Here is a 14,728-nt window from a genome sequence, read left to right as displayed (position 1 = left end):
AGAGAGAGAGAGAGCTTGAGTCGGGAAGGGACAGAGAGAGAGGGAGACCCAGAAGCTGAACCAGACTCTGAGCCGTCGGCCCAGAGCCCGCCGCGGGGCTCGAACTCAGGAACCGCGAGATCATGACCTGAGCCGAAGTCAGACGCTTCACGGACAGAGCCCCCCCCCCCCCCTCCGCCCCCCGCCCAAGCGCTCCCAGAGAGCCTTCTTCAAAGGAGACCTAGAAACTTCCCAGGCCTGGCCGCCAGGTGGGGCTCTGGGGAAGGCAGCCCACTCATGCCTCCTGGTCACTGGAAAATTCCAGAATCTTTTCCAGCCCCCGGCAGCTGCCTCCTGGCCTGACCCGAGTGACACATCTCACCTTCCTCCCGGCTTCGTCACCACAGCCACACCTGCCAGCCCCCACCATGACTCAGAGCCCGTAGGCGAGATCCCTGCGCCCGAGTCCTTTCCATCCCCCAAGGGAGTCGGGCCTGCGGCTGCACTCAGTGCCGGGGCTCCCCGGCCTCAGGCAGAGTCCCTCCGTGGGCCCCTGTAGGGGGGGCTGGGAGGCCCCTTATCTTCCTGGCAGGGGGACTCGGTTGTCCACTCCCGCACCCTCTCACACCCCCAGGACGGGAGCCGTCGCCAATCACCCAGAGGGTGGTTGAGGAAAATAACCTTCAGAATGACTTTAAAACAAATTTGTTTATATTCAAGTTAGTTCACATGCAGCGTAGCCTTGGTTTCAGAGTAGAGCCCAGTGATTCATCTCTTACATAGGACACCCCCCACCCCCACCCAGTGCTCATCCCGACAAGCACCTCCTTCATGCCTGTCACCCATCTAGCCCGTCCCCCACCCACCTCCCCTCCAGCCACCCACAGTTTGTTCTCTGGGTTTCATTCAAAGCCACTTTTTTCAAGTTCCCTTTGGTTTGGGCGCCTGGGTGGCTCAGTCGGTTCAGTGTCCGACTTTGGCCTCAGGTCAGGATCTCACATTTCGTGGGGTTGAGCCCTGCGTGGGGCTCTGTGCTGACAGCTTGGAGCCTGCTTCGGAGTCTGTGTCCCCCTCTCTCTCTGCTTCTCCCCTGCTCATGCTCTGTCTCTCTCAAAGTAATAAACATTAAAAGAAATACATAAATAAGGTTTTCTGCGGTTTACGTGGTCATAAACGTTATGATTTCAGAATCACTCTTATTGGTCTGCTTTAATTGAAGTTTTTATTCAGATAATGATAGAATCACATGCCGTCATAGGAATAGTGCAGAGAGGGGTCTCCTATGAACTGCCCAGTTTTCCCCTAAGGAGAACGTTGCCAAACTACAGTCCAGCAGCACAAGCAGGTTATCGACAGTGTTAAGATCCCCTGATCTTATCCAGATTTCTTCCGTCTTTTCTTTTTTAAAAAATGTATTTAATTATTTTGAGAGACAGAGAGAGAGACAGTGGAGGGAGGAGGAGGAGGGGAGAGAGAGAGAGAGGGGAAGAGAGAGAGAGAATCCCAAGCAGGCTCTGTGCTGACAGTGCAGGGTCTCGAACCCACGAACCATGAGATCATGACCTGAGCCGCAATCAAGAGTTGGACGCTCAACGGATTGAGCCTCCCAGGCACCCCCAGATTTCTCCAGTCTTATTTATACCTAGTATGTGTCTCTACGTGTCTCTGTGTATCTGTGTCTATATGTGTGTGTGGTGTGTGTGTGTTACTGTATGTATCTGCATGGTGTTGTTTGTAATTGTGCATATGTGTGCAGTGAGTGTGCATCTGCATATGGGGTGTGTGTGTGTAAACGTATACATATTTGTGTACGCGGTGTGTGTGTGCATGCAGCTCTGTATACTGTGTAGGGCGCGTGGGGGTTCGTGTGTCCCCCACTGCAGGGACGATACTGAGCAGCTCCATGGCCACAAAGATCCCCCCATTTATTTATTTTTACTTTTTAAAGTTTGTTTTAATGTTTATTTATTTCTGAGACAGAGAGAGACAGAGCATGAGCGGGGGAGGGGCAGAGAGCGAGGGAGGCACAGAATCCGAAGCAGGTTCCAGGCTCTGAGCTGTCAGCACGGAGCCCGACGCGGGGCTCGAACCCACGAGCCGTGAGATCGTGACCTGAGCTGAAGTCGGTCGCTCAACGGACTGAGCCACCCGGGCGCCCCAAAGCTCCCCCCATTTAAACCACACTGAACCCCCTCACGAATCCTCCACGCTTGCCCTTGTTCTAAGCCCTGGCAAGCCCTGGTCTCCCTCCTGAAGAATGGCTCACGGCTCTCGCGTCGTGGAACCAAACGGCCTGCGTCTCTCAGGTTGCTGGGTGAGACCGTACGTGCACGGTGCGGGCTTTTAAGAAGCTGCACGCTCTCTCCCGGCGTGGCCCCGACGTTTTACATCCCCGCCAGGAACGTGGGAGGGCTCCAGTTTTCCCAGCCCTGGTCGGCATCTGGTGCTGCGACAGCTTCTCATTTCAGCCATTCGGGTAGGTGAGTGGTGATATCTCACTGCGGTTTTAATCTGTACTCCCCCAGGGGCTGATGAAAACTCAGGCTTTGATCTGAGAACCCTCCTCATTTCCCGTGTCAGTTGATGCGACAGAATTCCCTCTCAGCACTGCCTTAGCCGCGTCCCGCACACTTTGATATGTCACGTATTCATTTTCATTCGGTTTATGCACTTCTAAATTCCTTTTGAGACTTCCTTGTTGACCTAAGGATTATTGAGTAGTGTGTGATTTAACTTCCACATGTTCAGAGATTTTCCTGTCTGCTGTCGATTTCTCATCTGATCCCATTATGGTCAGAGAACGTACCTTGTGTGATATTTTTTTTAAAGTTCTTTTATATTTGTTGGGATTTGTCTCACGACCCAGTATGTGGTCTACCTTGGTGAACGTACGTGGACAAAAACAGTGTGCATCTTGCTATTGTGGGGTTGTGTGTCCTGTAAATACCAGCTGGTCCTGAGAGTGGGGTGTGGCTCCGATCCCCTCGTCTTTGCTGATTCCACGACCAGTACTGTCAGTGGCTGGGAGGGCATCTTGGGGTCCCCTATGATAACTGTGGGTAATCTAGTTCCCTTTTCTCCTCTATCAGTTTTTGCTTCATCTGTTGGTGCTGTTTCATCGTAAGAACTAATACATTTTGAAGTCTTAAAATGCAAAATGACGGGGTTTTTTTAATGTTTATTTATTTTTGAGACACAGAGAGACAGAGCATGAATGGGGGAGGGGCAGAGAGAGAGAGGGAGACCCAGGATCCGAAGCAGGCTCCAGGCTCCGAGCTGGCAGCACAGAGCCGGACGCGGGGCTCGAACCCACGGACCACGAGATCGTGACCTGAGCCGAAGTCGGACGCTCCACCGACTGAGCCACCCAGGCGCCCCTAAAACGTAAAATGATGTTTTAAAGCGACAGAAGTGTCATAAAATTTTCAAGAATGCACATACCACATGTTTTATTTTGAGCCACTGTCACCTTCCTCTTCTCGCCATCATCGGTACCGACTCTGGCCGGGGAGGCCAGGACCGTGGGTCTCAGAAACTGACTTTCCCCTTTGACATGTTTTTGAAATTTGTTTTCATTACCTCCTCATGTGGAAGATGAAAAACAGGAAGGGCAGACTTTCAAGGCAAGTCTAAACTTTCCGCTGACACGCTTCGGAACCATGATGCCCCATGATGCCCCCTTTTAGAAGCAGGGATTTAAAAATAGAATGTCACTAAGGGTGCCTGGGTGGCTCAGTGGGTGAAGCATCCAACTCTTGATTTCAGCTCAGGTCGTGATCCTGGGGTCATTAGATCGAGCCCCCTTTTGCGCTCCGGGCTGAGTGTGGAGTTTGCTTAAGATTCTCTCTCCCTCTCTCTGTCCTTTGCCCCTCTCCCCCACTTGCACTGTCTGTCTCTCTCTAAAAAAAGAAACAAAAAAATAGAATGTCACAGAGGAGCTTGTGGATATGAAGCTATTCCCCGCCTCCTGTGTTCAGGGTGCGTTTCACATGAGACCTCTGGGCTGAGTTTGGCCCCAAGCTCAATAACTCCACCTCCATCTTTCTTGCTATTGAAGAAAGTATCCAAGGATGTGGGGGAGAGAGGAAAATATGGGGAGAATCTTGGATGGCTTCTCATTTATATTTTAAAAATAAAGTCACTCCTGTCAACGTTGCTGGTCATACCATAGAGAGGGCTGCTGACCAACCCGTGCTGGCTCACCCTTTACGTGGTTGCGTCTGGGAGTGTGACTGGGGCGGGCTCCAGCCTTCACCACCTCGGCCTAACCACAGACTCAGGCGGTTTCTTCGTCTCACCCCTACCCCCCAGAGCCCTCCCCGATCACCCGCCTGGGCTAAATCTTAGGGTTGTCAGGAAGAGGAAACAGGATCCCGGCTGGGGTAGATTGTTTCTGCGGTTTGGTTTTGCATAAACTTCCAGTAACAACTGTAATGATAAAAGTCGTAAAACGTTTTCGGTTTTGTCTCCAGCAGGTGTGAGGTTTGCACAGAAGCTGGAACCCTGACAACTAGCTCAGAGGGATGCCAGGCTGTCATCAGGGCCGCTGTGCCCCGCAGGGACATGAGGACCAGGCGAGGACACAGCCAACGAGCTAGGACTTGGTCTAAGAGTCACAATCCTTTATGCATCATAATCCAAGCATCACTGTGTGACCAGACCTGCCCGAGCTGTAGGACCCAGCCTTCGGTAACCACGTTTAGAAGAAGCAAATAACCAAGGGAAGATGAATAAAAGGTATAAACAGGAAGTAAAGTTTTTTGGGGATCTTCAGACCAACCCCAGGGCCTTTGTCCAGTAAAAGAGTCTCCCTGTCCATCAGTTGAGATTAGAGGACGCTCTGGCCCCTTCTTTGTTCTGCCTTCATCTCTGGGACGTTTATTTATTTATTTTTTTAATTTTTTAAAAAAATGTTTATTTGTGTTTGAGAGAGAGAGTGACAGAGACAGAGCATGAGCAGGGAAGGGAGAATCCGAAGCAGGTTCTAGGCTCCGAGCTGTCAGCACAGAGCCCGACGCGGGGCTCGAACTCACGAACCGAGAGATCACGACTGAAGTTGGACTCTCAACCGGCTGAGCCACCCGGGCACCCCTATCTCTGGGACTTTTAAATAGCATAGCACAATGGCCTCAGAACAGAACAGGGACCTGAACTGCCATCACCGGGAAGCTCCCAATAATAGTAATTCACGTGCGATGCCTCTTGTTCCTTGCTCAGCGGGAGAAGGGACTGTTCACCAACAGTGCAGGCCAGATGGAAAATCCCCACGTGTGAAATGGAAAACCGACCCGCACGCCTATGTCTGGGGTCGACACGGTTGAAGCTGACCAAAGGGCCATATCACAGGGCTCCGTTGGGGGCTGGTCGGGGGAATATAGTGGATCCCGGGGACCAGCCAGCACTCTGGTCAGAGAGGTGGAGCACTGAGCCCAAAGAGGCAGATTCCAGCCTGCAGGAAGGAGGAAGGGGTGCCGTCAGCACCACATGAGGGGCGGGCCGGGCTCCTCACCACAGGGACGGGGTTGCCGATGGATGAGGGGATGTTCAGAGGCCACACTTCCCCCATATTCCCCGGCACCGGGCAGAGAAACCAGCAGATGAATTCCAGACTCACCTGCTGGGAGGAGTCGGGCTTAGCTCAGCCCTGGCTGGTGCTGAGCCTTGTGGGGGAGGTTCAGCTTGGCACAGCCCGGATGCTGGAGGCGCTGGCTTGCTGGTGACAGACTTGGCATTGGCTCCCTCGTCGCTCGCTGCTAGTTTTAAATGCCTAGGAGGGCATGGTTGGGGCCCAATATTGGCTTTTGGAGACTTGATCCACGGAAGGGGGCGCTGAGCCCTGATGTTTCGTCTCGGAGCGCACAGGGTGGTGACAGGGGGAGCGGGGCCACGTCAGGGAGTGCCAGTTGCGCAAAATTGTCAAATTTTGGTTCTTAAACCAGAAGACGGCGGTTGGGTGAATGGACGCCTCCGTCCAGGGCGAGCGGAAATGAACATCGCCTGGGTGGAAGTCGGCGTGCGGTGCTGTGTATCCGGAGCCTTAGGAAGAACACGCTCCCAGGCCCAGTAAATGTACTTTGGGGGCTGCCCGAAGGAAACCGTCCTAAGCACAGAAAAAATCATCTCGCATGAAGACGTTCGTGAAAGAAATCCCAGTAATCGTGAAGAATCGTAAACAACCCTGAATTGACCCGTGATGTAAAAATCATCACCGAAGTGCGGCTATGGCGGGTCTGAGGAAGCTTCATGGAAACATCAGCAGCTTACCGTATGGAATTCGCAGTAACGTGGAGAATGTTCTGGTCACACCAAAAAGAACACGGCAAAGAGGGTGAAGAACAACTCAGTCGGGAAAAGAAGGAGAAACAGCAGGGGGCAAGATGGCGAGTCACATCGGGATTCTGCTTTTCCTTGTCATTGAACTGTTTCTGTAACGAGCGTAACTGACTTTATACTCGAAAATACTGTGTTCGTATGAGTCGCGTGTAAAGATTTCACTCTCCTCCAAAAGGAAGGGGAGTGTTGCCCTGACCCCGCAGTCGGTGAGCCAGTCAAGTGAGGGGTATTGGACCAATACCCCGTGGGCCACACCCCGATGTGTTTGCCCCAAGACCTGCTTCCTGGCACCTTCCCTGAAGTCAAACACAGATCTGGGGCCGGCCTGCAGCGTCTATTATCTTGGAGATTTCAGCAACCTCACTGAGGGAAGCCGAGGGTCGAGGGTCGGGGCTCTCGCATCACAGCCCCGCCCGCTCCTGTGAGGCGTGTGCTGTTCTGACGTCCTCTCGAAACCGCAATCTTTACTGACAGCCTGGCCGACGAGCCAGAACAGAACGTTCAAATGTAGTATATGTCACCTCCGAAATCCAAACAGGCCCACGTGCATTTGTTGGGGTGAGTGGTGCAGGTGCAGAGGTTTATCTCCCCCTTTAGAGGGAAGGCTTCCACTGCCCCACACTCCCAAACACCCCACTAACAGGCCGGGGACCCTGAACTTCTGTGGTTGCGATCTCTGACGCACGTGGGCTTTCCGAAGGCGTCCTCGGTCCCATGTTCCAAATCCAGCTGACGTAACCTCACGACACCAGTGTAATGGGCCAGCAGGACGTTTAGCACCGTGTCCAAGGTCTCTCCAGAGTGTTCTGACAGAGCAGGAGAGCTGGCAGGAGCCTCAACCCGCCACACTGTGGGGGTGTATTGTGACCCGGGCCGGACGATAGCAAAATCCTGTGGACTAATTTGTCTAAAGGGAAGGGGGGAAGGGCAGACATTGTCCGGGTCAGTCGCTGCAGATCAGGGGCCGGGTGGCCGGGGGGGGGGGGGGGGGGGGGTGCTCCAGGAAAGCTACCCCCTCTGGAGCCTCAGCTGCAGTTACATTTATGATACTGTAGGCACAGGGCTTAACAGAGGACGGTCTGGGGCCAAACGTTGCCTGTGAACCTGCAAACTAAAAACAGTTTCTGTACTTTTTAAGGGTTGCAAAAACAAAGCAAAGAAGATGCACGACCGAGAGCAAAGTAGCCCAGAAAGCCTGGTGTATTTACTACTGGGTCTTTTGCAAAGAGGGCTGCCCGTCTCACTGGGCCTGGGGGGGTCCCCAAGGGACCCATAATGGGACAGACTCGGGCCAAGAGTCCATCTCGGGCCTGAAACCCACGGGATCCCTCTTTGGTGACCCACATGAGTTTGGGTCTCGGGGTTAGTGGTATTCAGAGCTCATATTTAATGACCATCAGAAACTCCAAATATTTTCCTTTCTCTGGTGCTCACTCACCCTGCTTGGATTAGTCTTCCAGAACTGCTGTAATAAAGTACCACAAACGGAACTTACAACCGAAACTTATGGTCACACAGTCCGGAGGCTGGAGGTCCAAAATCAAGGTGGCCCCAGGGTTAGGTCCTTCTGAGAGTGAATCTATCTCAGGCCCCTCTCCTGGCTTCTGGAGCCTCAGGCATTCCTTGGCTTGTGTCTTTACATCATCCGCCCTCTGGGTATGTCTGTGTCCGAATGTCCCCTTTTATAAGGACACCGAGCATATCGGATTAGGGTCCACGCCAATGACCTCACCTTAACCTGGTCATCTGCAAAGATCTTATTTCCAAATAAGGTCCATTCACAGGTACTGGAGGCTAGGACTTCCACATCTTTTGAGGGGACACAGTTGAACCCATAGCACTGGTGAGTGGCTCAGATCATTCTGGGGAAGGCTTGGGGAAGACCCATCACGGCACTTGTGGCCTCGATGCAAGGCCCTTCCTCAAAGGGACCTGGCCTCCATCCCATGGTGAAGGATGCTGGTGGTCCCTCTCCAAGGCGGTTCTGAGCACCTGAGTGACAGAGGCACATTCCGGGCGTTCCCAGTGTGGCTAAGAAGGGTGCCCGTGAGAGGTGCACTCCAGCGCCCAAGCCTCCTTGAGCCCGAGACCCCATCCTCCGCTGCAGCACCCGGTTTCCTGCACCTACTGTGCACGTGAAGCACCTGGGAACTTTCTAGAATGCAGATTTGACTTCATGACGTCTGCGAGGGAACAGACCACCTTGAGCAGCGAGGCTGACGTGTGTCGGGACCCTCAGCGTGTCCACTGCATGAGCCGTTGGCCACCACCAAGCCCACGGCTCCAGCCCGCCCAGACGGTGGCTTCTCACCCTGAGCGGGTATGATGGTGTCAGTGCTCTGAGCACGGCCCCTTCATTCCCCAGGCTCTCATGCTGCCCGACTCTGCTCTCGACACCCCCAGGCTCCTGTCCAGGAAGGTGTGCAGCTTCCCCGGGGCCTTGGGTCGTGAGGGGTCTAACCCCGACGCACCTGGAGGCCACGTCAGGCGTGGAATGGTCCTGAGGACACTGGGGCCCTGTTCCTGGGCCGACACCTGGGTGAGCTGTGCTGTGGCCCACGCTCTGCGGAGGTTGCTGGGTAGGAGAGCTGTCCCCCTCACACAGGGGCCCAGGGGGTCACCTCTGCTGCTGGATGAGGCCCGGGCCCCCAGCACTCCTCAGTCATAAAACCCCGGTCCCCAGTGCCCCCCGGTCACGGCCCCCAGCCCCGCTCCCAGTCGCAGTGCCCTGACCCCCAGGACGCCACCCAGTCACTGCACCCGGGCCCCCAGCGAGGCCCCCAGTCACAGCGCCCTGGCTCCCAGCCCCCCCTCCCCCGGTTTCAGCACTCCGGCCCCCAGCATGGCCCCTATGTCGCAGCACCCCAGCCCCCAGCGCAGCCCCCAGATCACAGCACCCCACCTGCCAGCCCACCACCCCGTCACAGTGCCCGGGGCCCCCAGTGCACCCACGAACCCCCCACCCAGCCATTCCCAGGGAGCAGGGATCACCGCAGGGAACACAGGGAGAACAGCAGGACGCACACCCGTGAATCTGCGTCTCCTTAAATAGATGCCGACCTTTCCACCACAGCGCCCCCCATTTCCTGCTGTGAAAGGAACATGATGCGCATTCTGATGGCCCTCGGCAGCCTCCTGACTCCCATGTCCCCGTCCTCCTGTCCCCCTTCCCGGACACAGGTCAGCAACCTTCCCCCCACGCAGGGCTGCCACCTCGGCCTCCCTGGGGCGGCCCTCTCTCTGTGCTCCTTGCTGACCTCGGAAATCTGCATCAGCAATGGGTTCACACTGTAAAGGTCATTCTTATATTTTCACTCAGCTTTGTTTCAATATTTATTCATTTCCATTTACTCATTCATTTTCATCGTCTGCAAGGTACTTGGTGCGCGTATATTTTACGTCCTTTCTCCCTTTCCCTTGTCAATAAACATGTATGAACATTTATATTGTTTCCTCTTTTATTTTTCCTCCCTCCTCCTGATTTCCTCCTCCCTGCCTCTTTCCCTCCCTTCCCTCCCTCCTTCCCTCCTTCCATTCTTTCTTCCTTTCTCTTTCTTCTTTCTTTCCTTCTTTCTTCCTTTCTCTTTCTTTCTTTCTTTCTTTCTTCTGTTCTTTCTTCCTCTTTCTTTATTTCTTCCCCTTTTTCTTTCTTTCTTCCTTTCTCTTTCTTCTTTCTTTCTTTCTTCCTTTCCCTTTCTTTCTTTCTTCCTTCTTTCTTTCTTCCTTCCTTTCTTTCTTCTTTCTTTCTTTCTTTCTTTCTTTCCCTTTCTCTTTCTTTCTTCCTTTCCCTTTCTTTCTTTATTTCTTTCCCTTTCTTTCTTTCTTTCTTTCTTCCTTTCCCTTTTCTTTCTTTCTTTTGTTCTTTCTTTCTTTCTTTCTTTCTTTCTTTCCCTTTCTTTCTTCCTTTCTTTCTTCTCTTCCTTTTTTAAAAAGCTTCTCCCTTTCTTCCTCCTTTCTTTTTTTGAAAGGTATTACAGGCAATGATGCAAAGATGGTCCTTGTCCGTGTTTCCTTCTGCCCAAATGTGGGGGGTTTACCTGTGGGACACAGTAGACCCAGAACCAGGGGAACTGCTGGATTGTGAGCCTATGTAGCGTCAACTCCACTGAACATCACACACTTCTCTCCCAAACTGTTGTGCAATTTGCATTTCTGTGTCTGAGAGCTCCCACATCACCCTGAGAAGTGAGTAGTGGTTTTCCTTCATCATGAGCAACATTGCAGATGCAGCCCCCGCCCCCCCCCCAGGCCCATCCCTGGCAAACTGAACCCCACAGAGGACTCTGTGCCCTGGTCCCCCCACCCCGGGTCCTGCACATGGGGCCTCTCCTGGAGACCCTGGTTGGCGGGCATGAGAGGGGCCTGGGCTCAGGGTGGGAGCTCCCCTCCAGAGGGGCCGCAAGGACTTACTCACCAGGCACAAGGAAAGTGAGCACCTCTCCAAGGCTAGCCGTTCTTAGAGCCCCATCTTTCAATGAGGAAAAACTATTTCTCCTATGGCTCATTCATTCATTCATTCTTCCACAGATATTTATGGAATAAGGACGGAGATCAGCGTTGGGCCACTGGAATGCACAGAGCACACAGAGCCCCCTGCCTTTGCGGACCTTCTGTCTCCAGGGGACAGAGCAAGTTCCATGTGCACCGGGACGGCAAGGGCTCCGGGACGGAAGACCCCAGAGCAGCTGGGGCCAGGGGAGCGCAGGCTGCAGGTGGCTCTTGAGCACAAAGTCAAGGGGGCCTCACTCGGGGAACTGAGATGGGGAGAGCAGTCCCCCAGAGGGAGGAACACCTGTCCTCAGTCGGTTTAGATGGTTGCTCTTATCTACACAACTTCTGGTTATGAACATGAAATTTTAAAAAGATAATTTAGGCACGCCGGGGTGGCTCAGACGGTTGAGCATCCAACTTCGGCTCAGGTCATGATCTCACAGTGTGAGTTTGAGCCCTGAGTCGGGCTCTGGGCTGACAGCTCGGAGCCTGGAGCCTGCTTCAAATTCTGTGTCTCCGTCTCTCTCTGCCCCTCCCCCGCTCGTGCTTTCTCTCTCTCTCTCTCTCTCTCTCTCTCTCTCAAAAACAAATAAAGATTAAAAAAATTTTTTTAAGGGAAAAGAAAAAAAATTAGGTAAGTAAGTAAAAATGCTCATGCACGTCCTCTGAGTGGGATATTAAACATTTCCGAGTTTTCAATGTTGGTGCCCCGCGGATCGTGAGCCCCTTCGGGGGAGTCACGTTTCCTCCGGGAGGGACCTCATCGCGCTTTGGTCACATACGACTTTGCCACAGAAACGCCCAACAGAGACAGAACTCCTGGAGAGAAGATGACGTTCGAAGTCCAGAGTGCTCTGGTGGAGAGGGGAGGGGACACAGGCCTGTCCCCTCCCTGCTCCTCTTGTCCCGCCAGGGCTCTCCCCCTTGCCCCCACCTGGATTCTCAGAATCTCAGATAGATGGAGAACGTGGTCTGATGGCTGGGCCCTGTTTGCTCCTTCTCCTTCCCACCCCACCCCCCACCCTGTCCCCGCATCAGCCGACCCCGTGAAGGGTGACCCCGTGAGCCACTGTTGACACAACTGTGATTTTTCGGGCCACCTCTCCCGTGAGTCACTCTTCGGTGAGTGAAATGTTGACATTCGCAGGAGGGCCTCCACTGCGGTTAGGAGCTGGATGGGGTCGTGGCCCAGGAGACTCCCACGGCACAGGAGGGACCTTCTGAGGTCCCTCAGCTAGATGACAATTCGGCACTTGCTTGTATCAGCACACTGTGTTGATCAGAGGAGATTATGCGGAGTGGAGAGTTGCAGGACCCTCCTTAGGCAAATGTTACCTAACACTCATTGGGCAAACAGAGCCTGCATAAAATCCAGAGCCTGGACGGGTTCTCATCCCTGACTCGTGGTCTCCAGTAGAGCAGAGAGGAAGGTCACGGCCGCCATGGAGCCCAGGGTTCTCTGCGTCCTGCTGTTGGTGTCCACACTGGCCCTCAGTTCCTTGGCCCAGGGCCAGCTGGGTAAGCAGCCTTCTCCCCGCTTCACGGTGGGCACCAGACCTGGGTCAGCCCCTGGCGGGGGTGGGGGGCAGACACCGTGCGTCACAGTCCATGTGTTTGAGCCGAGCACTGTTCTGGGCCCTGGGAGGATTTTGGAGGGTGAAGGCAGGTGGAAAGCAGCGAAAGAGCAGAGGCCACAGAAGCTCCGAGCGCTGCTGGGAGGACGCGGGTGGACGCCCCAGTGGAAATCGCTTTCTCGTAGTTCTGTCATGCGACAGCGACGGTCCATTGAATGGACAGCAGCTTGGAAACCTTGACTTCCGGTCGAGCAGTGCCGGCCGGGAGGGGCCGCATCACCCAGCGAGCCCCCCGCCCCCACCTCCAGCTGCCACTTCGCCCTCGGGCAGGGGGAGGGACGCAGAGCTGCGTCTGAACGTGCACGCGCATGTGTCCTCCTGACTTCACAGCCTCCCTGTGTGTGTGTGGGGGGGGGGGGGCCATGCCACCTCCCCTCCCGGGTGCAGAGCCAGACCCGGGGAGCCTGCCATCCTGCAGGGGCCGCCCAGCCGGCGGGAGATGGTCCAGAACTTTCCCGCGAAGCCACGGAACCCTTTCTTCAGAGAAAGCTTGAGGCGATCCTCCCCTTCATGTGCTTTGCCGGGTCTAACAGAGGAACAGACGTGGGTTCGGCCCCTTCAGTTCTCGTGTGTAGGCCACACGGGAGCCCCGCGTCCCCTGCGCGGTCTGGCCACGTGGTCTGGCTTCCATCACCAGCCCCCACTCCGGGTTAAAGCTGGCGCCCACCCACCCCAGCCCCTGCGTCTTTCTTGCAAACGGGGCGATGCCTCCGGAAACGCACCTTGCTCCCCCTCTCTCTTGACTGCCTTTGAGCACACCGCTCCCCCTGCAGGATACCCCCACGGCCTCGTCCCCACCTAGAAGCCCTCCTTGCTTCGTTCAGTCTGGTCCCTGTCCGTCCCGTGCTTGCCCTCAGCACCCTGGGACGGACACACTGTGCCGTTCGGGGCATTTACTTGGCTTTCTCCTCCCTTAGGCTGCTAGCTTCTTAACAACGACTGTCCTATTTTTAGTTTCCGGGTCCCCAGCTCCCGGCACAGGGCCCCGCACGAGCTTGACCTTCACCGTCTGGTTTTGCTGTGCTAATTTCTGTTTCTAGCACGCACAAACGATGCTCCATAGGTGCTAAGCGGAGTTATTGTTGGCTGGAATGAATGAACGTATCCGTAAGTTCTGTCGGTGGGCGTGACGTTTACAAATCCCGGGCACCTTGCGATGGCCCTGAGCTTCTGTGCCTTTGCATCTGGAGACGAGGGACAGGGTGTCCCTCTTGTCCCCTGAGCCCCGAGTCCCCATCAGCGGCGCCAGCTGGCTGCCGATTCAACTGGAGAAGGAAGGCGGACGACAGCCCAAGACCTGACTTGGCCTCTTGTCCCCTATAGGTTCAGAGACGTGCGTCGTGGATCCTCACAAGAGGACGAACTGTGGCTCCCCGGGAATCACGCCCTCCCAGTGCAAAGATAAGGGCTGCTGCTTCGACGACACTGTGCGTGGAGTCCCGTGGTGCTTCTTCCCCGTGGCCGTGGACAACCCGCCCGAAGGTAGGGCCGGGGCGGCTCTGGGGGGTCTGAAGGTGTAGGATGAGTGACGGGACGGCCCTGGTCCGCACTGCCGGCCGTGTCTGCACGCCCAACGGGGGCCGCGGGGTGGCCTTGGGGGGTGGCGTCGGGCCGACGTCGGGCTGGGGACACAAAGACCGGGCTGAAACGTCGCCCGGCGAGGAGCTCTGTCTGCTCGTGGCTTTTCTTCGCGTGGCTAACCGGAAGCCTCTGACGAATCCTGGTTGCTCCTTACCTGCCGCTTGGCTGCAGTGGAACAAACGCCAACCACGATATGAGGCTGGAGCGAGTTTTCCAAGGAAATGTCCCCCTTGGGCTGCCGAGTCCAATTTCTGTGGTTCTTTACCTCTCACTGCCTCGCGCCTTCTCCCCCCGCCTCACCCTACAGAGGAGTGCTCCTTCTAGACGCGCTTCGGCTGAGCCTCGCCAGGAGCGGCCATGGCCTCCCCGGTGGCCGGGAGCCCAGCCCTCGGGGCCTCCGCACCTGCACCAGCGCTCACGGCGTGGACGGACTCACACACTCCCCTGCTCGAAATTGGCTTAAAGATTAAAAGACATGGGTGTTACTCGCGTTTTCAGTTCTTGTGAAAAACTGCACATGATTGGACTTTGCGAGGGCCTGAGGAGGGAATGACGCGCTCACCGTGCCACCAAGGCCTCCTAGGCGTGTGTCAGCGGTGGGCGTCAACCCATAAGCCTGCTAGATGGTCTCGGGCAAAGCTCGCGTCCTGGGGAGGGCGGTTGGTCTGGTCCCCGGCACCAGAGGGGTGGGCTCACCCCCGTGACATGGA

The 14,728-nt window shown here is 55.2% G+C and overlaps 1 protein-coding gene across 1 annotated transcript; it reads left to right on the top strand.

Annotated features, from left to right (window-relative positions):
- Positions 1–12,183: 12,183 nt before the first annotated feature.
- On the top strand, positions 12,184–14,493 carry LOC125918134 (trefoil factor 1-like). The gene is made up of 3 exons (XM_049624180.1): positions 12,184–12,321; positions 13,767–13,919; positions 14,326–14,493. The coding sequence occupies exons 1-3, from the start codon at positions 12,246–12,248 to the stop codon at positions 14,340–14,342; spliced, it is 246 nt and encodes an 81-aa protein (XP_049480137.1). The 5' UTR covers positions 12,184–12,245; the 3' UTR covers positions 14,343–14,493.
- The last annotated feature ends 235 nt before the right edge of the window (positions 14,494–14,728 follow it).

The sequence above is a fragment of the Panthera uncia genome, unplaced genomic scaffold (assembly GCF_023721935.1).
Source record: "Panthera uncia isolate 11264 unplaced genomic scaffold, Puncia_PCG_1.0 HiC_scaffold_47, whole genome shotgun sequence".
Lineage (NCBI taxonomy): Eukaryota > Metazoa > Chordata > Mammalia > Carnivora > Felidae > Panthera > Panthera uncia.
The sequence above is the reverse complement of the archived record's forward strand: the minus strand, read 5'-3'. Positions and strand labels throughout refer to the sequence as shown.